Genomic DNA, 21,454 nt, shown 5'->3' on the forward strand with positions numbered 1-21,454 from the left:
ACCCTGAGACTTTACATAGTAGTTTAGGCTTTTGCAGGGTGCTGTACAGTTGACAAAGAGCTTTCTCGTTCTCAGCTCCTTTGATGCTCCCTGCTGACCTGTGAGGGAGGCAGTGCTGGATGGATGGGGCGACGACTTTAATCTTCATGTGCCAGGCATGTTCACACCTTTTAACAACCCCGAGACAGGTGCGACTCTCCTGTCTCATCTTTGCAAATGAGGAAACAGCAGTTCAGAGAGAGTACTTGCTTTGCCCGGGGTCATGCTGTTGTGAATGGTGGGACAATCTTATTCCACCTCCCAGCAGTATTCAATCCAGTTGATCAGTTTCTCCTTTCAGAAAAACTTTCTTCGATTGACTTTATGGACACACGATCTCTTGGTTTTCCTCTTACTCAGTGGCCACTTCTTCCCAGTTTCTTTTGCTGGATTTTCCTTCTCCTCTCCATCTCAGAACGCTGGAGTACCCCAGTTCGTGGTCCTTAGATCTTTCTACTTTATCCACACTCTCCTCCCAGATACTTTCATTCAGGTCCTTGGTTTTAATTACCACCTAGACAAGGGTGGCTTGTAATTCACCGCTCCAGCCTGAACTCCAGGCTGGAATAGCCAGTTGGCTCCTCAACGTTGCCACGAGTGTTCACAGGCAATTAAGACTTAACTTGCTCCAAACTACGCCTCTGCTAAATTTGCTCCTCCCACAGGGTTCCCCATCTCAGTAAACAGCACTACCATCCTTTCACTCATACTCCACACCACATTAGCAAGACCCTGATGAAATAAAACTTCTGTTTTAGGGCAGGACAAGGAAAAAAATTAATCATAAAATTCTGTTTGTTCGGGCCTCCTCCCTCCCTCCCTAATGTGCAGTATGCACCTGCACTACACGTCAGAGCTCCTCAAAGATGGGAGTGCCTGCTCAACCGTAAAGATCAATTTTTTTGTTTTTCTTTCTTCTGACGCTAGCAATGTAACTTCTTAAAAGAACATTGTTCTTTCCCAGCTCTGTAGGGGGTCATGGTGACTTGCTGCCCGCTTTGTACGTGCTTACCTGGACTACGCATCCTTGGTGAACTTTATGTAAAACATCAGTATGTCATTTTGATGTATGATCCTTTGTCTCAAAAATGTACAGACTATACCTTCGACTTCTAACAGGAGGAAGAGCTCTCAGAGCTTTCTGAGAATCTGCTTCCCAGGTGATAATCCTCAGTTTGGCTCGAATAAAATCCCTTTTTTTCTTCTTAACTTGATAGTTAATTGAATTTTCGTCGACAACTGTTGGCTCTACAAATTAGATCCCCAATCCTACCCTACTTCTACCACCTCCACTGTAGTCTAACCCATCGTCTCCCTCCATCCCTGTTACAGTTTCCTAACTGCACTCTCTGCCCGCCTCCGTTCTCGCCCCTCTCCAGTCTATTCACACACGGCAACCTGAGTATTCCTTGTAAAACTTAAGTGGGACCACCTTACTCTTCCCCAGGCCTCCCAACTCTCTGGGAAAGAATTCCATGACGTACAAGGCCCTATCTAGTCTGGCCCATGGCTACTTCTCATCATTCTTCTCCTAGCTCATTTCGCCTTAGCCACACTGGCATCCAATTCATCACCTGCAATCACCTTCTACTCTACAATCTCTTTGCTTCCACCCTTACAACCTCCTTATCCTCACGACTCCCCTCTGGTCTATTCACACTCAGCAGCCAGAGGGATCTTTCGAAAACTTAAGACACAACCCATCATCCCTCTGATACTTCCCATTTTTCTTAGAATAAAATCCAACAGGACCTAGCCCCTGGCTACCTCTCAGACTTCACCTAGCACACCTGGTTCACACAGCGGTCATTTTGAGCTTCTTGAAAGGCCTTTGCCTATCGCTCCTTTCCCCGGCAAAGCGCTTTCTCATAAACAGGGCTGTTTTCTCTCTTTGCTGCCCAGACTTCTCCTTTACTGCCCCGGTTTCTATCTTCTTACACTGCTTTGTTTTCCTTCATGGTACTTCTCAGCATCACACAGGTAGAACCCCCCCCGCCACGGTCGCCCCCCCACTCCCGCCCCGCCGAACCTGCTGGCCGCCCTTCTGCTCCGTCTGCGCAGCCTCGGGGGCGCGCAGCATCACGGGGCTTGTAGTCCGTCCCGCGGCCGCGCCTCCCGGCACTACAACTCCCACGGGGCAGCGGGACGCCGCTCCCGCACCGACCGTGTAGGCCGGCCACCTCGCGGCGGGTAGGGGCTGCCGCCGCGGGGGCGGGGCGCAGAGATGGCGGACGTGGTCGTGGGCAAGGAGAAGTGCGGGGAGCAGCGGCTGGTGTCGCTGCCCCTGTCCCGCATCCGGGTCATCATGAAGAGCTCCCCCGAGGTGTCCAGCATCAACCAGGAGGCGCTGGTGCTCACGGCCAAGGCCACGGTGAGGCGGGCAGCGCGGGGAGGAGTGAGGGGCGTGGGGCGGCGGTGGGGGCCACCCGGAACCATCGCGCCCCGCCGGGCCCCGCCGAGCTGCCCGGTCCCCTTCACGTGCGCGCGCGCGTCCTTTTGAGAGCCGCCTCACTCCCCTCCCACGCCGCGCGCGCCCCAGCTCCCCCGCGCGCTCTTCGCCCCACCCATCCGGCGCCTCGCGCGCCCGTCTCCCCGCCCACTCCGCTCCCGCTCTCCCTCGCGCGCCCGTCTCCCCGCCCACTCCGCTCCCGCCCTCCCTCGCGCGCTGGTCGCCACGCCCACTCCGCTCCCGCCCGCCCTCGCGCGGGTTTGGCTTGGGCGGTGGCGAGGAGACGCGCGGGCCTTCTTTGGTGTCTCTTTCTCCTCCTCCAGTCACCGTACTCCGGGCCCCAAAGCCTCTCTTTTTGTCGCTTCCGGCCTGTTTCGCGGCTTTGGGCCCCAGCTCTTCAAACGGTTCATTGAGAGGGCCGGCGGCTCCCTCAGGAGGTACGGCCCGGCACAGCCGCTCGCCCACCCTCTCCCAGTTTCCTGGGCCAGAATTGAAGTGATTTCGGGGACCTCAGTTTTAGCCCCCTCCTAGGTCCAGATAGATGATTTTGTCTCTTAATTTGGTCTAGGTAGGCCAGACCTTCCTGTTCTTACCCTGGGCCGGGTTTCTGCTGCAGAGTCTCACTTGCTTTAACTTCCCTTCGAGTCTGTTTCCCAGGCCGGCTAGTTCGGTAGACGGTGTCCGGTGCGGTGCGTTGGTCAGAGCTAAGGGAGGGGGGGAATCACATGGTCTTGGGATAGCTGTACAGTTTCGTTCTGTAGGTCTTAAGGAATTAAGAGTTTTGCAGGCACTTCTTTTAATCCCTTCTTGACTAACTTAGATGGAGTTAAAGTAAAACTGAGAGAGGGGCTCAGCTCAGGTGGGCTGCCCTTGGAAGGGTGTCCGGGCAGAATGGCAAAGTGACCATTTTTTACCTTCAAGCTAGTGACTGTTACAGTTGTAGGCGGACCACCTTAGACACAGTGTAGTCAAATACAAGACTAAAAGTCTGTTCCTGGCATAGAATTTTTGGATGGTCTCTTGCCCCCCTTTCTAACTGTAGAGATTGGGCATTAAACAAACACGATTCCTTGTTGTATGGCTTTTAAATATTTTTCGTAAGTTAGAAATCTAAAATAAACTTTCGGGAAATTCCTGCTGCCCTGCCAGTTTTAATTCAGCCTTGCTTTCTTTCCGACCTCGTATTTCTCCTTTCTCCAGTGATTTTCTGCAGTTCGATGAACCAAGATAATCTGAAATCATCTAAACTTCATGTAATTAAAAAGTAAGGTCTGTGGTAAATTTTCAAAGCACACCTTTCATCTTAACTTTTTCATTTTGTTTTAGGAACTCTTTGTTCAATACCTCGCCACCTATTCCTACAGACATGGCAGTGGAAAAGAAAAGAAAGCACTCACTTACAGTGATTTATCAGATACCGCAGAGGAATCGGAAATGTTTCAGTTTCTTGCAGGTACTTAGCCTTTGAAACATTCTGGTTAAAAAACAGCTTTTTCCCTGCTCTTTTTCTGCTTTCACTGAAGATGACATTTTGGCTGCTTTCTCCAGGTGTCAGAGTTGACCTGGCGTGGGGCGAGAGTTTTAGTTTTGTTGACTAGAGCATGTTTGTAATGCAGTTCACCTAGAGCAGGAGTTCAGTTGGCACCTGCACGGGGCTGTCTGGGCAGCCCACCCCCGCAGACTCGTCTTTACTTGGCTGCGGAAGCAGAAACCCATAGTTGCTGCTGTGGAACAGGCTGTGTGCACCACAGCTAAAAAAGGGCTTCCGGTGATCCTTGGGGCCAGCCGCTGTGTCAGGTGGGTCGGGCAGGGCTGCTCCTCGTGGGTACCAGCGCAGAGCGGAGTGTGGTTTGCAGCCACTGGAATAGATGCGGGTGTTGAGCCTTCGTCCAGAGGCAGTGCTGGTTTCCTGCTCTTTTACTCAGAAGTGTAGTCTGAACTTTGACTTGTCTTGGAACCTGTGTTAGAGGTCAGAGCAGGAACTAGCACGTTTGAAATTTGCATCGCTGATGTTAGCTTTATGTTTTTAAGATATATTACCAAAGAAGATTTTAGCTAGTAAGTATCTGAAGACACTTAAAGAGAAGAGGGAAGAGGAGGAGGAGGAGGAGAATGACAACGACGAGGAGAGTGATGACGACGAAGCGGAATCCTAAACCAAGAAGAAGCGCTTTAGAGATGAGCCTGGAGAGGACCCTCGCGGATCAGCACCTTTGCTCTGGAGCAGGCGCGAGTCTGTTCACTCTTCGGAGACTTCGCGTGCATGCCGTTCTTTCCTGGCTGAGACCAAGCGAAATGCACCTCTGCCATAAATAGCCAAAAGGAAAGGAACCCAGACAGCAGCTTCTCTTCCCCAGGCCCCCACTGCAGCTGGAGTGGGAGAGGACCACGAAAGGGCTGCGTACCGTGAGACACAGCCAGTCTGCAGGTGTAAGCTATAGAGGCAAAGACAGCTTTGCTTAACTTTCTAGTTTACAGATAGATTTTGAAGAACGTCTAGATATCAGTTGTGTAAATTCACATATGTATGTTTTGAAATTAGTTCTTGTGAACAGCTAGATCCTGTTTTAGCTAAATGTGTAGACTCTGGGTAGTATGTTACATTTGAATTTTCGTATTTGAAGAAAATTTCTGGCTTTGTATATGTCCAAATACTGCATTTTTTTTTTTTTAACTGTAAAGAAATAAATTTTTCTTTTTTAAAAGCTGTATATATTTTTATAGTGAAATGTTTTATGGAACTAGTTTTAGAACCCTCTGTTATTCTAATGCCCTGCTTATTATCTGGAAACATTTGTGAAATTTAAAAATGAGTACTTTCTTCTTTTTATTTTTCCTTTTTATTGGCGGCGCTGTGAGGCATGTGGGATCTTAGCTCCCCAACCAGGGATCAAACCCGCGCTCCCTGCAGTGGAAGCACAGAGTCTTAACCACCGGACCGCCGGGGAGGTCCAAAAATGAGCACTTTCTAACACTTTTACTCCTGGAGAAAAATTTCAAGTCAAATTATTAGATCAGATACAGTAAGAAATACTACCTCTGCGTAAGCACGTTTTTCTTAAAAAATTATAAAGCATTTTGTATACTGAAGATCTCTCTCATTTTACTGTTCCTTTCTTTACACCCATAGTAATTGTTTTTACTGTCCACAAGAGAAAACCATAAGCCCTATTTTTTTTCACGTAGGGTAAATTTTGGCTTTTGCCTTTTCTTTTTTTTTCCAATTGAGTTCGAATTTTCATCCAGTAAAATCACCCTTTAATGTCCATTCTGTTGGTTGTGTAAGCAATCAATATATAGAACAGTTCCATCACCCCAAATATTCCTCTGTATACGCTTGGAGTTAGTTCCTTCCCTTATCCCCAGGCAATCAATCACTGTCCCTCTTGTTTTTAAAATTTATTTTAAAATATTTTAAAATCTACTTTTTGGTGTACAGTTCTGAGTTTTGACAGATGCAGTGTCATGTAACCACCACCACAATTAAGATACAACAGTTCTGTCACCTCCCCCAAATTCCCTCATGGTCAAACTCCTTCCTACCCTTTACCTTGGCAGCCACTGATCTAGCTATTCTCTGCCCCCAGAGGAGGAGTCAGCAGACTTTTTCTGGAAAGGGCCATGTGGAAAATATTTGAAGTTTTATGGGCTACATAATCTCTGTCACAACTAGTCAACTCTGCTGTTGTAGTTCAAAAGCAGCCACAGTCAACACATACAGGAATGAGCGTGGCTGTACTTCAAAAAAACTTTATTTCTGGACACTGAAATTTAAATTTTATATAATTTTCATGTGTCATGAAATCTTCTGCCTTTTTTTCAACCATTTCAGAATGTAAAAGCCATTATTAGCTTATAGGCCATACAGAAACACAGCAGGCCGCATTTGACCCACAGACCATGGTTTGCCCACCCGTCTCTCCAAAGCGTCATATAAATGGGCTCACACAGTAGTAGCCTTTGAATCTGACTTTTACATTTAGCACATAGTGCATTTGGGATTCATCCATGTTGTCGCAGGTATCAGCAGTCTGTTCTTTTTCATTGCCGAGTAGCATTCCTCTGTATGGATATACCATTTGTTTATCCATTCCACAGGTGAATGGATAATTCCCAATTTGGGTTGTTTCCTGTTTTTTCTTTCTTTTTCTCTTTTTTTTTTTTCCTTTTAAAACTCTCAGAAATTTTTCTTGTTTCCTGTTTTGATGATTACAGATAAAGCCCTATAAGCCTTTGGTACAGGTTTTGTGTGACCATACGACTTCATTTCACTTGAGTGGAACTGCATATTTCATTTTACCAGAAACCACCAAACTGTGTTCTAAAGCGTCTGTACTATTTTGCATTCCCACCAGCAGTGAACCAGAGCTTCAGCTGCTCTGCGTCCTCTGCAAAACTTGGTATCAGGTTTTTTTGTTTTAATTTTAGCCATTTTAGTGGGTGTTGGTTTTAATTTACATTTTTCTAATGACAAATAATGTTGAACGTCTTTTCATTTGCTTGTTTACTGTCTATATATTTTCTTTGAACTGTCCAAATCTTTTGCTCATCTTTTTACGGGGTTATTTTCTTTTTGTTGGGGTTTCAGAGTTTTATATGTTCTGAATACAAGTCCTTTGCTAGATTATGTGATTTGCAAATATTTTCTACCTGCCTGTGGCTTGTCTTTTCATTCTCTTAACAGCATTGTTCAAAGAACAGAAATTATTTTTTTGAGAAATTCTTAATTTTGAGGAAGTCCATTTTATCACTTTTTTCCTTTGGGGATCATGCTTTTCTTGTTGTATATAAAAACTTGTCACCAAACCCAGAGTCACAAAGATCTCCTGTGTCAGTATCTTTCAAATGCCGCGTTGCCTTCAGTACCTCTGCCTATAGTAACGTGATGCTGTTTAAGAAATGCCCAGGAAAAATGGTTTTTGTGTGTAACCAGCTGAAACATCCTTAACCTATCATAAGCCCTTCAGATCCAATTATGTAGGGAGCTTTCATCCTTCTCAGTTCCTCCTTAAACCACATGCTAGTCTAGTACAGTAGCTTCCTAACTGGTTTCCTCACCATCTTTATAGCCTCTTTCCTCTTCCCGTCTTGCATGCTGCTGTCAAATTACCAAAACAATTTTATGAAGATTAATCTTTTTTTTCCTGTTAAGAAGCGTTAAAAACAGCTGATATTGGAGTAGCCATTGGGGGCTGAGCCTCTTCTGTGTGCATTGTGCACACTTTCATCTAATCTTCACAACTTGCAAAGTATCCATATTTTACAAAGAAGAGAATGAAAGCTCAGGTTAAGGAACTAGTCCAAGGCACACCTAGGAAGTGGTGGAACTAGGATTCAAATTCCAGACTACACTCTTCACTGGAGCTTAAAAAAGTGTGGTTTTCTCTGCACTGTCAATGGGGTCAATTCTTAACTTGGCAGTCGAGGCCCTGGACACTGATCTTGCTCTGCTTTATAGCCTGTTTTCCTACACGAACCTTCCATTCCTGCTGAGATGGGCTCCTTGTCCTCTATGGAGCATAAAGATCCCTTGTACATCCTCTGATCAAGGAGCTGTTTTCTTTTGTGAAATCTTTTCCTAATTCACATAACGTCACATCATCGTACTCTGTTTTTACACTTAGGGTTTCACAGTCAGATCATGACTGCTTCTGGCCATCCAGTGAATGATTGATAGTGAGATAACGGGAATGTAACAAAGTAAGGCCATATTTATGAAGTAAGGATACTGTAGGTCTCTCAGCAGTTTGTGTGTATTCTTTGTTTCAGCTAGCATGTCCCAGGGCCTGTGGGCACCAAGAGGCTTTGTGGTTTTGGATACCAAGAAGAAGTAAGAAGTACTAGGTCCTGTATACATTAAGGGGAAAAGAAAAAGAGAGAGAACTACATCTTGATTTTATTAGGGGAAAAAAAAAGCCTGGAACAGAATACACCAGAGTGCTAAGAGTAACTACCTCTCAGTGTTGTGATTACAGATAATTTACAGTTTCTATCTTTATGTTTATCTGAATTTTTACATTTTCTATAATGAACACATTATTCTCTATTTTATTTATTTTTGGCTGCGTTGGGTCTTTGTTGCTGCGCGCGGGCTTTCTCCAGTTGCAGTGAGCAGGGGCTACTCTTCGTTGTGGTGCGCGTGCTTCTCATTGTGGTGGCTTCTCTTGTAGCAGAGCACGGGCTCTAGGCGCGCAGGCTTCAGTAGTTGTGGCTCACGGGCTCTAGAGCGCAGGCTCAGTAGTTGTGGCGCACGGGCTTGGTTGCTCTGCGGCATGTGAGATCTTACCGGACCAGGGCTCGAACCTGTGTCCCCTGCGTTGGCAGGCGGATTCTTAACCACTGCGCCACCAGGGAAGCCCTATTCTTTTCTTAAAAACATTTTCCGTAAAAATCAGAAAATAGCTTTGGCTGTTTCAAAACAAAACAAAACAAAAACTTTGGCCTGCTTTAGCAACAGTGTGCATCCTAGGGATTTTCAGCTATATTTTTGGTTTTCTTAACCCAACCCTCCTTTCCTTTCCCAATACCACATATTCTTTCAGTACAGACAGAAGTCAAACACCGCCCAGAGGGAGGTCACCAGGCCCAGAGCCCCAGATATGGTCAGCTTTGATTCCCACACAACATGGAGCTCAGGGCTTTGCACTCGATTGGGGTTTAGCTGAATGGCTTTTTTCTTCTTCTTTTCTCATGGCTGCTAGAGTAGGAACACCCAGCTCATCCTAGGTACCACATTTGTTCTTCAATTCATTCCTGACGCTTTTCTCCCCAGACCCCAAATTCTCAGGGGCCCAACATATGGAATAAGGCTCTAGACTTCTATCACCAAAGGTGTGCTTCCACCTCAGAAGCCTGGAATCTTAACCCGTATGGAAGGAAGTCCCCAAATAAATATGTGAGTAAACAGAAGATCTTTGGGCGAGGCAGCTGTAAATACGAGGAATTTTATTTTATTTTTTGCTGACATACTATGAGGCAAAACAAAATTGACACCATACAAAATAACTTTATAAAATATCATTCACATCATATTGTATCAGATTTACAGCATTCTGTGCATGTTAAGGGTTATGTAAGGAGGTGAAAAAAACACTATGCCAAACTTTTTAGTATTAGTTTATATACACACAGTAAGAAACAAAACAAGTAACTGTTAGGTTTTCCATGAATTTATTGCAAAAATAGTGCAAACTACTTAACCTAGTAAGCTGTAAAACAAACTCTAAAGGACCCAGCTAAGCTTAAACACGACAATAGATGCTCAGTGTCTCAGCCTTTAGCTTTCTTCACCAGTTTAATCTTTGTCAATCAAGACCACTCCCCGTCTGTTCAGTTTGGGGTGAGTGCTGGGGAATAGAGAAGTGTGAAGACCGGCTCTTCAGAGCCCAGATGGATCCGGCTGCCTAGTGCCAGCAATACCTTTAGGATCATGCTACTTACTCAATGGCAATTTTGTGAGGTCTGTGTTGAAAACGTTACGATGCTATGATGTTTAAGTCTGACCTTAGAAATAAGTCGTCCAACCTCTTGATGATATGGAGAAAAGAATTAAGAAAGCAGCATGAACAGAAAGGATTGGGAACATTATTGTCTGCTTATAAACATGGTATCCTTTTTCTCAGGTGTATTTGGGTAAAGTATTAATCTCCTGGTGGGCAACCTTTGAACCAGATATTGCAGTACGTTAAAAAAAAAAAAAAAAAAAAAAAAAAAGATACTGTATCCCTACAAGAGTAACTTTAAAATCTCTTTTAACAGTCTACTGGGGTCCAAAAAGCATATATCTAAACAAAATCATAAGAGCAGAACAAAATGCTACGTATAAAAGCTAAAGAAACAAAATGCAGCATATTCAGGTTCTTTTTCTTGAGGTACCTATATAAATTTAATCACCTGCCCCAAAGTACTCTTGTTAGGTAAAAAACAAAATGCTTACTGGTGAGCCAATTGTAGGGCATTTATTATTATTGAGAAAGTGCAACAACGCTGATCTTTACATGCAGCATACTAAAGGATGATTTACTCTTTACAAAATATAGCTTAAGTATTGACCTGATGGAATTTTAAAAATTAAAAACATTTAACTAGAATCATCCCAATTTTTTTGAGATCCTGAAGCGAAAAGCCTCCCAAATCAACTTTCAAAGTTATGCCACTAAGGAATGTTGGTTCTCTTGTAAAGTTCAGAGATCTCTTTAAAATAGCAAAACTATATACTACAGGAAAGATCCCTAATTTTTATTTCTTATTGGTATAAAATCAAATTCTTAAGACTCCAAAATATTGTGTTACCTCCAAAGAATTAAGTTAAAAAAGATTGCCATAGTAGGAAAAGTCTAGACTTGTAAACTGCCAAATATAAAAGCATGGAAAGTCATCGATCTATCCGATTTTCTCACCTGCCAGAAAGCTTTCCTAACTTACAGAAACCCTGGGGCTGCTGCTGCAGGCAGCACCCCTCCCCTCCCCTCCCCCCACGGCCAGCGGCCCTCCCTTCCTCTGTCCATGGTCACCAACACCCACACCAGGAGGGTGGGAGAGATGACATCAACAATAGTCCATTCGCTGCTTAGGAAATAAACTTATAAAATACGCCAGAGGAAGGCCGGGAGGGCACGTGTGGTGAAAAAGCAATGACAAGAGTGTTTGTGAGTTGTTTTTGGTCGCCCCTTCATTGGCACAGAAAATGAAGTGATAGCTACAAATATATGCGTAGAAGAGTTTGGAATTTGCTTGTAAAATGTCAAATTTGCTCTTGGACATAATTCTATGTTTCTTTTCACAAGAGGGCAGTTGGGATTCCAGTATACGTTAGTGTTTAGTTGGCTGGGGTGATCTATCAAATTCCATGGCCAATTGGGCTTTTTCTCCCCATGTACAATATAAAATATTTAATTTCATACTGATTTTTTCAATGCATTAGGATTCAACACAAAAGGCACAAAATAAATAGATATTATTAAATAAACGGAAATTACGATTTCAAGCTTTGTGTGGAGTTATATTTCACTGTTTTGTTACTTTTTCCAATTTAATTTGACAGACTTAGTAAATAGCACCCAACTGTTTAACTGAGGTAGATCCACATTGTAAGGAAAGCTGGGTCCCCTCCATTTTATGTCTAAATTTAAGATGCTTTTACAAAAACAAAAATCCATTTAATCATATGCAGAAGCAATGACAGGTGGCACTACCTGAAGAAAGCTTAGAACATGAGCAGGTTTGCAAAGATTTATGCCTAAATCATACTCTCCATCAGCCATAAATACATCTCAGACTGGAGGGAAAAAAAAAAAATCAAACATTTAAAAATAACCCTGAAAAAGTCTCAAGACTTTTAGAACAGGTCTTTTTGACTGACTGCCACAGAAATGCACAATGGTCCATTTTCGTCAAGCAATGGCAACAGCCAAGCCAGACCAGAAAGAGAGAGAGAGAGAGAGAGAGAGAGACAGATCTGTATGTATCACTGAAAGTTTCCCTTTATAAGTCCGGAGAAAAGACTTGTTGAATTATGATATAGCATCTTGATCTGAACAGTTTAAAGTCATTCTGCCTAATATTTTTGCATACTGTGAAACTTACAAATTTAACATCTGATTAAGGCTTAATTTAAAGTGGCATTACCACCTACCATCATGCAAGCATTGGACATCCTCAAAACACACAGAATGGTATCAAACTAAAGACAAGGACAGGAAGCCTCAGATTTGTATTTAGCAGGTACTATAATTTTATATTTAATTTTACAATTAATGTAAGCAAATGAAAAGTTATACAGAGAGGCCAATGTATATAAATACTAGTTTATACAGGAACTGTCAATGTACACAACAGCACTGCACGGTTTCTATATTGCAAGCACAAGACATCGTCACGTAGACCCACCGCACAGGTAAACGAGTCCGCAGACAGTACGCGCAGTACCACCTGAAATGAGGCCCTTTAGCTGCTCAGCTTCTTAGAAAACAGTAAACTTTAAATGGTCATAATACATTTTGATTCAAAATGTCTTCTAAAATTTTTTTTGTGGGAGAAAATTAAGAAGGTCAAGATCTACCTATGGAACTTCTGAATTCATTTTTGTTTTTTTCAATTATTTTATAAAAATAAAATAAAACTAGAAAAGTCGATAAAACTCAGGGTTAAAACCCCTCAATACATATTAGGTAAGTAATCTGAAGTGTACCAGAGGTAAGAAAAAATCTGGATTTAGACACTACATTCTTGTATTTAATGAATAATTAGCCACTTTGCTGCACAGAAACTTACAATTATTCCCTTAAAACTTTTTAAAAAGTAAAAACTCACTTGCCACTACAGTTACAAAACATGATTTTATACCTTCAACAACTACATGTAAAATCCACTATCAAAATCAGGAGGCGAATTTCAGTTCAGTGCTAAACCGCAGACTTCCAGGATTTTAGTCACGTGTCTATTTGGCTTTGAAGAGGAGCCCACATCATCGCTGTGTTACGGCCCCCCAAAGCCGCCCGCATTCCCCCCGGTGCCTGGTAGGGGGAGACAGAAGGGCCAAGAGCTGCCACCTCGAAGGCTTTTCTAGACAGTTTAAAATAAGTAACACTGGGTTATTTCCCCCGCTTAAAACCATCCACTGACAGAGGAGGGTGGCTTTTAACTAGACCGTCAGCCGAGAAAACTGCTCAACTCAATACCTGGCCTGGAAAAGTCAGAGCTAAAACCTGCATCTTTGAGACGTCGAAACCCAAGTCCTACGTGCACAGCTCCAGGTGACACCACTCCCGAGGAAGCAGTTTCCCAGCACGTCACAAAACAACAACAACGCGGGGCACTCCAACAACTGAAATAGCACCTGACATCTGAGGACTTCCCACGCATTTTACAAAGACACGACTCCAATTCCAATTCCTTTTTGAAAACAATCTAGTTCCATTACACTCAACATTCTCATTGAGTGACCTTGAGAACAAAACCCCCAGGTCTGCCGGTGGTCACCGTCAGCACCTGACTAAGAGAGGGGTCCTGTGGACGGACTTGCTCAGGGCCTGGGAGGAGCCACGCGGCCAGAACCCAGTGATTTCCCACAGGAGACAGTGCTCAGGAGCCGAGGATCGGAGGCGGCTTCAAAGGCAGAGGGCCAGCGACTGACCGTGCGTCGGGCCAGGCTTCCTTCCCAACAACGCAGCCCCAACGTGATTTCGAAAGGACACTGAGGACCGGACTTGAAAGGCACGGAGGCTGAGACGGGGTCTCCAGAACACGCTCAGTCTGGCACCCCTGGCCTCTGGAGACCAGGGGAGGCCTGGGCACCGCCTGCCTCCTGGGTCAGAGGGGCTGCCCTCTCCCACCCCCCAGCATCGTTCCCAGCATCTCCAGAGTCCAGAGGAGCCCTGGGCCCCCCAGTTCCGTCCAGCGGGGCCGGGCAGCCCATCCGCGTCGCACCCCCCAGGCTGGTCGGTGGTGGTGGGCGGTGAGGGGGCACATTCCTAGCATCAACTCATGGTTCTGAGGACCTTGAAGATTCCAGAAGTACCGAATGAGGTTGGCCTGAACATCAAGCTCCTGGAGACACTTGGGGGTGGGGGTGGGGAGTCAATATTTGGTGTTGTAGCTTTAACTCTGAACTACTTGAGGCCAGGAAGTTGTAACTAGGAGATAATTCAGCCTCCTCCAACCGCCTAAAGAAGGGGCGTGAGGTGAGCATCCAAGCCTACAGTCACACCACCAAGGGCGTTTAAAGACCTAACACACCTGAATTTCTCACATCAACCAATAAGACAGAAAAGTGTTAACAAAAGCACCAGTAATCTTCAGGTCCCTCATCTTTAATGATCTTTCACGAACGCAAAGATGCCGGCGGAGGCCCACGTCAGGACGCTGGGGACATGAGTGCAGAAAGCAGGTGGGAGATCTGAGTCAACGGCTGACGTCACTAAAGCGAGGAGCCGGCCGCTGCGCAGCGGCCCCTGAAAAACCCTGTATGGGTTTCTGGCTGAAAACGAGGCCACTTCAGAGCCCAGCAGCCCCAGAAGCAGGTCAGCAGACGTGGCGGACACTCCCCAATGTCCACGCTTCTTAGGGTGGTCTGTGTCTATAGGACAGCGCGACTGCAGAATTACACATTCTTAGACTGCAAAGGACACTTGGCGCTTTCGGAATTAAAGCGCAGCATGCAGCGTTGAAGGCAAGGACTTCCTCGTAATGGTGCACCTGGAACCTCTCTGGGCCAAAGTCAAGGTCTGATGAGCGTCCAGAAGAGGGCGGAGCTGCCTCCTCACACCCAGACGCCTGCAACCGCAACAGCGCCCAACTGTCTCTCCAGAACTTAGGAGCAAACCAGTGCAAGTGATCTGGAGCAAATGCTCACCTTCTGAAGACGGGAGAACACGAGGAACCTAAAGAAAAGACGCGAAGGAGCAGGGGGGCGACACTGATCAACCCACAGCAGTGTGTGGGCAGACGAGATTTCTGACAGCAAAGTGGTTCATGACACGTGATGCCGAGCTCTCCCAGGCCAGCCTCCCCGCAGGCTGGCATCCTGGTCCAGGGCGCCAGCAGCAGGAACCCCTAATTCAAGATGCTGCCGCCCTGGACCCTGTGCTCCTTTCAAACAAAGGGCCTTGGATTTGAACAGAACATTTTGCTTTCAAACCTTAGCTCACTTTAAAGTATAGCGTGATAGTAACTCAAGGTTCCCAAGCCAAAGGTCAATGACATCTGCACTGCATTTTGAAACCATGCAGCTACTGAAGTACTATTTGCATGAGAGTCGGTGTTTAAGCACCTTTGTGATCTTACAGAGTGTACAAAAAGGGAGAAGAGAGTAGAAGGAGACACTTTCAACCCATTCATAAGTAAAGCAGGAAAAAAAAGTGCTTTCTTATGTCAAATAGGAAAGTGAAAAGCCAGGACAGTGGGTCGCTTCCAGGTCCCGCCACACACGGCCCTGCACCTGAGGACGGTGCAGAAAGGCCCTTGCGTTTCCTTCCTGCTGGCCACTGAGAGTCCTAACATCTCGGAGCCGGGCAGCCCTGAGGAGTCCCTGGTCCACCCCGGACACCCAGAGAGGGAGGAGGGGACTGCCCGTGGGTCACAGTATGGCACACAAATTTTCAAGCCAGAACTGAACAGAGAGATGTTCACAATTCAGTTGATTCAGGCAACATTTTGGCTATTTTCAGTGTGGATAGCTACACTTAAAAGCAAACATGAATCTATTAAGAATTCAGAGGTAGCCTTTATCTGCGTTTATTTATTTATTTTTAAACTAAAAGGTATTAGAAACCACCTTCTGTAGTGATATGGCTAAGCCAATACATTCACTTTAGACAATAAAATGGCAAAACATCCAAAAAAGCACTAAGTGAGGGCACCGAGATGGCATCAACATGACATTAACACACACTCAGATGACTGGTTTGGGTTTAAAAGCTCCTTTGTGTGTCTGATACTGTGTAGCCTGATCACAAACAGAATTACACACTGTGGGCTGGAGCACGTACTTCTCATCTGGCCAAATCACGAGGCCTAAAGGAACAGCACTGCGTCTCAGGTCTGCCCGGCATCTATGGGTTAAGCCACAAATGACAGTTTTGACATAACAGCGACCTCATGGCTTTAAAATGACGGGTGACCAAAGAGAAGCAAGGGAGGCCCTGACTCTCTAGTAACATTGGCCGTTCAGATGCTTCCTATCCAAGCTGTCAAATGCTGGAGGGAGCTAGCAGCAAATGCTTCAGGGAGTCATGGCAAATAACGAGGAATTAAACAGACCAGAAGTATTCAAAGGATTTACAATTAATCCTCTTAGAATTAAACCTCAGACCGCAAGGAGAGAGCACACTCTTCTTCCAATACACTGCAAACTTCCTTCCAGAAAAAGACAGCAACGAGGCTAATCTGTCCTTCATGAATGGTCAACACACACACATACACATGGCTGTAGAGGGGGAAGGGCAGCGGCCAGCCCACACGGCGCTAACACATAATACTGAAAAACGTGGCAGGATCACTAAAACAAAGCAACGCATTGTATTACATCATTTCTGCTATCCTAAATCTATTTACAATCATTTCAAACAAGTACAGCAGATGCAAAGTTGGACATAATAAAAAGGAAGCTGTCAAAAAATCAGTGCAATTATTTCGAGTTGAAAATTTTCCTTACAAAAAAAGTCAGCATGTGTGTGTAACACGGACAGCCCTATTACGAAGTCACACGTGCACTGTGTCTACGCTGAGAAACGTCACAGCAGCCGAAACTGCTGGCACGGCAGCCAGAGAGAATATTCTTGGTTACTTTGGGGGAGGGCTTAAAATACAAAGTATTTGCATTCTGAAAGTGAGGCGTATGAACACTGAGGAAGTTTCCATTCATTGTACATTCCTTTTCTCATGAGCGTGAGAGATGAGTCAAAGAGAGGTCACGGGGAAATTTCTATGGCTTGGCTGGGCCACTGTCTGGATTATGTCAACTTCTAAAGCTCCTCCTAATGGAACTGCCTTAGGTGTAGGAAAATGCCCATGAAAAATCCTCTGAACTGCCCAACAGATCAAAGTCCCACTCAAGGACTCCATCCAGATCCTGACGGGTGGCTCCATGAAACAGCCTAGTGCTTCCATGATGCCAAGCAACCAAAAGAAGCCGTCCCAGCCTCCAGAGGCCTCCTCGAGACAGTCTGGTGTCCCAACCGCACGACGCGTGGCTGGTCTACCCTTAACATATTGTATCAAATATATAATCTGACTGAAAAACTGCCTTGTAAAAATAAAATTTAAGTCACCCTGCAGATCAATGTTAAATTACATTGCTGCATATATAAGAAAAACAATTCATCCAGAAAAATTACATTTGTGGCTTTCAAAAATAAATCATCCAGCAAACTTGAAGGTAAACATTAGGTAATTTACAAAAGTTGGGGAAGATAATTTCTATCATATTCATCAGGTACCACATGCACTGGAATATCCATATCAGCCAAATCAAACCAGAGCAGAAAGGAAAAAATAAATAGCAACATTTGCATTTAACAACAATAAAAATAACATACAATATAACATCGATACCCACCCGCCCACAACCCTGCTGTAGGAATTGAACTTAAACTGCCTCTCCTAATGAGCACACGCTGGGGTAAACATCACAACAGCACTGCTTACGGCCAAACTCACACAGCGCGGAAATCACTCCACTTCCAACAAGTCCCTCCTGGGGAAGCCAGCGCAGTGGCCAGGGATCGCTCGTGGTTCTAGAGTGCAAACGTTCATGCACGGGAGTGTGAGAACACTACCAGAAAGCAACACAATCTTGAAAAGAAAAAGCAGACCCTACAATGTAGTATCAAGTGTACATGTGAAGTCTTCTCAAAACAGAAAACCAAAACCAAAATAAAACAATCCCTTTCTAAAAGTATAGGTATGCCCAGTTTTACAACACTTGTCTGAACTAGGAACGTCTGAGCTTATTATAATAAGTGCACAAACAGCAGGATGGAATCTCAGCAGGGCCAAAGGGCTCTCCTACAAAACGGCGACTTGAAGCAGCTCCCCCGGCTTTCTTTCGTCACTTAGCTATTAGGGTGAGGGCTTGTCGAACGTAACAGGAAGTGGTGAAGGGATGGGAATATGTTAACTTTTCTTACTGTGACTATTTTAAAATATACTAGGAAGAGTACCAGGATAACGATCTAATTGGGAGACCTCTTCTGAAGAGATGAGATAAATCCCAGTTTTTCTTTGAAATGAATCCAGATTTCTACTTCATAATTTTCACATTCAGTTTGCTTAAAGCAAGGCACACCTTACTTAGTGGGGTTGGGCAAAGCCGGCGGCGAGTGGACACCTCTGCAATTTGCACAGCCCCGCACAGGCCTCAGGAAACCTGTCAAATGCAGGCAGAGGCCGGAGGTGCCCGGAGCCCCTCTCGGGCGGCCACGAGGTTGCCCTGGGCGGGCGTGACGCACACAGAACGGGCAGGGCCCCTCTTGGCTTCCACGTGAACAGGGCTTGGACTTATTCTACTGCACCTTGAGGTTTTACGCTGTCTCAAAATTTATCCTAATAATGGGGGGGATTGGTAGAAATTTGGGAAAACGGTTCTTTACCTGAGAAATTGTAACTACAGCCATTTGAATTCTGAACCATCAGACATGTACAAAGGTATGCAGCTAACCCAGCTGGAGACGTTTGGTTTATGAATGCTTTTGAGTAGTAAAAGTTTTATAAAACAAGCACAGGGCTGTAACAAGTACCTTTCTCAAAGTACTTTGCCCCTCTAGAAAGAAAACTTTTCCTTCAAAACGATTTTTTAAAAATTTAGGTCTCATTTTCTGCCAGCCTGTGATCCTGCCCAGTGTATTCGCTTAGAACACGTTTCCCTGCATTGCTGGGGAGCCCCTCCCTGCCGGGCCCTGAGTGCTTGAGGGAGCACGCTCTCCAGAAGGCTCTAGATCAGAGGTTCTCAGACCCCAGGCAGCCCTGGGCCCCCGGCTGATGGTGTAAAACGCAGATGCCCAGCCGCCACCCCGGAGGCCTCAGCGAGCACAGGAGTCACAGCGTTTTTACGGCCAACGCCCCAACCACCGCCCCGACCACCGAGATACCGTTGCAAGTGGTAGAAACATACCTTTGAGACACACGGTTCTAGATGATCCTAAAAATGACTGAAAACTAACCTAAGTTCAGATTTTAAAAGTGTATTAGTGAAAAGATTCCCTCCTTAGCTTGAATGCTCCCGGTAACTTGAGCCAAGAGTGTACTGGTATCCTTCTGAATAGGAGAAAGTGCCACTTGCTAATAAAATGACAGGGAATTGCAACATTTCTTAGAGCAGAGGCTTCTGTCATTTAAAAAGACAAAAAAAAAAAAAAGATACAGCAAGAAGAGACTAATGCCATTAATAAGACACCCACATGCACACACGCGCGCACGCACACACGCACACACACACACCACTCTTGAGTATATATTGTCACAAATAATAGTCACCCCTTTGTCGTTGCCGCCAAAATCCAGGCCGAGTGTCCATGACAGCGCTTGCCCGCCCCCGCGGAGCCCTCACACAAGACCGAGGCGGGCGCTTACCCCGGCACGAGGCACCCTGGTCGGGACCCTCACCCCACCACAGCGCCAGAGGTAAATGTCAGGCCGGGATGGGAGGGCCATCAGCAGGGCCAGAGGAAACCTACAGAGCACGAAGCAGCACTAGGGAAAGGTTCATCTCCTTCCTAGAATCTCTGTACTGAATGTGGATTTGATTCTTAGAAAACCGCCTACAAGGACAAAAAGCCCATTTAGCACAAACGGAGCTCTCTGCTGTTACCCCTGTCGAGCTGTCCACGGCATCATTCTTAGTGCAATGGATTCTAGACTGGCAAACCCACGTCCGGGGCCCAGAACGCAAATCCTAGCAGAAGGGTCTGCCTCTCCTGCTGGCTTCGCCATCAGCCATCCTCCCGAGGGCTGGGCTCCTTCGCGGAACGCTGGCCTCGCATCCCGCAGAGCGCCACCACCGACAGCCTTCTCTGTGTTTCAGTGCATAGATCCTATGACGCTTGTCTAACAAACCACACGCAGAGAGAAGTGCACGCTGATACGCAGACTCGTTCCCAGGAGTGGAAGGATACATACATTCCATTTGTGCTTAATTGGCTGAGCGACACACGGGGATGAGGCGGGGAGGGGGAGTGACCGCTGGGAGAACACGCGGTCCTCCTGAGGGTCCAGGCTGCGCGGTCTACACGAGGGGGTGGGCCGCGGGCACACTGAGTCAATTGCATACTCCTGTACTTAAGCACTGAGAAACCACAAGGGTGGTCCAGGCTCCAGGCTCCAAAACACTCTTGATATGCTAAACAGATCACAAGAAGCACCCCGTAGTCAGTAAAATGAAAAACAGCATCTATCTATCACATTAATACTGCAAACCAGATATATATATTTTTCTCTTACATTAAAGACATAACAGTGAAAAAGGATTGTACTGTATTTATCACCACAGACCCGTATTCTTTAGAAACTTTGGAAAATAAATGTCACAGTCCTATAGGACAAATCTTATGATTAGACTGTCGGCATATTGTCTTTTTTCTTTTTTTAAATAAATTTTTATTAAAATGGCACTTGTCTGCCAATCCCTCTGGACCTATAAATGTTGTAAACACACACGGCCCACCTTCTGCCACCCCTCCTTCCTTCGGGCTGAGTGAAAGGCGGGCAGTGGCAGAACGAGAGACACCAGGGCGCCTCGCCTGGCCCCTGCCCTCGGATCCCGGACAGCTGGTGGGAGCCAGGTCAGGAGCACACAGGTGTCACTCTGAAATAAACTTTAGTGACAGCATCAGAATGTTCAAGGCTTTAAAACCACAATGTGTTTTATGTTGCTTTCACTCTCACAGAACGTTCACAGCTAGTTTGAGCCCATCAATTTCATATAGAATCATATGTTAAAAACAAGTAAATTGAACGACCAAATAAATTAAAAATGTTTTAAAGCCCTGAGTTCATAGACTGGTTTTAGGAGATTTTTAGGAAACACGGGACTCTATTTTAATAAGCAGCTTATAAGATTTTGGCAAACCATATTTCCTACGACAATGGGGTCTCATACAGGTCTGCAGTTCAAAATCCAAGTTTGAAATCTGGGACGGAAGGCATTCTGGAAAATGGAGAATCTACTAAAATCAATGGCGTCTCATGTTCGATGCTGGCTGTCACGGAAGGGCTGGGCATTTGTTGGTCTGAGTGTAGCTGGTCTCATGTGAATCCAACTCGGTACACAATCGTAAACACTAAAACATGTCAAGCAAAGTACATGGTGCGCAGCGTGTCCTGATGGACCTGGACTGCCTTTGCCAACGCCTGGTGGTCTCGTCCGTTACTCTGCCCGGAGGTATGGCTTCCTTCAGCACTGTGGGGATGGGGGACAGAGAGAGAGAGAGAGAGACAGAGAGAGACAGGGAGAGGAGAGAGAGAGAGAGCGCA

At 45.5% G+C, this 21,454-nt stretch overlaps 3 protein-coding genes and 1 long non-coding RNA gene across 10 annotated transcripts in view; 2 read left to right on the forward strand and 2 right to left on the reverse strand.

Moving 5' to 3' along the window:
* Window positions 1–2,206, reverse strand: part of TRAPPC9 (trafficking protein particle complex subunit 9) — a 556,901-nt gene extending 554,695 nt beyond the window's left edge. For 4 of the 5 annotated variants that reach the window (XM_082433781.1, XM_082433777.1, XM_082433780.1 and 1 more), the window contains exon 1: window positions 2,069–2,206. The gene's annotated coding sequence lies outside the window, so the exon portion shown is untranslated. Of the gene's footprint in view, window positions 1–1,051; window positions 2,029–2,068 lie in introns of those variants that run through there. The other variant, XM_082433778.1, reaches the window with a different exon arrangement.
* Window positions 1–21,454, forward strand: part of LOC309646997 — a 404,605-nt gene that overhangs the window by 33,561 nt on the left and 349,590 nt on the right. The window lies entirely within an intron of this gene.
* CHRAC1 (chromatin accessibility complex subunit 1) lies at window positions 2,264–5,199 on the forward strand (the record flags this gene model as incomplete). Its single annotated transcript, XM_082433878.1, has 3 exons — window positions 2,264–2,410; window positions 3,815–3,941; window positions 4,520–5,199. 3 exons carry the CDS (start codon window positions 2,264–2,266, stop codon window positions 4,642–4,644), a joined length of 399 nt encoding a protein of 132 aa, XP_082290004.1. The 3' UTR covers window positions 4,645–5,199.
* AGO2 (argonaute RISC catalytic component 2) overlaps window positions 9,414–21,454 on the reverse strand; it is a 114,604-nt gene continuing 102,563 nt past the window's right edge. For all 3 annotated transcript variants that reach the window (XM_082433834.1, XM_082433832.1, XM_082433831.1), the window contains one exon: window positions 9,414–21,380. Coding sequence is in view for 2 of the 3 variants with exons in the window: in XM_082433832.1 (XP_082289958.1) it covers window positions 21,272–21,380 (109 nt within the window). In the remaining variant the exon portion in view is untranslated. The remainder of the gene's footprint in view (window positions 21,381–21,454) is intronic.

The sequence above is a fragment of the Balaenoptera physalus genome (genome assembly GCF_965194825.1).
Source record: "Balaenoptera physalus genome assembly, chromosome: 17".
Classification (NCBI taxonomy): domain Eukaryota; kingdom Metazoa; phylum Chordata; class Mammalia; order Artiodactyla; family Balaenopteridae; genus Balaenoptera; species Balaenoptera physalus.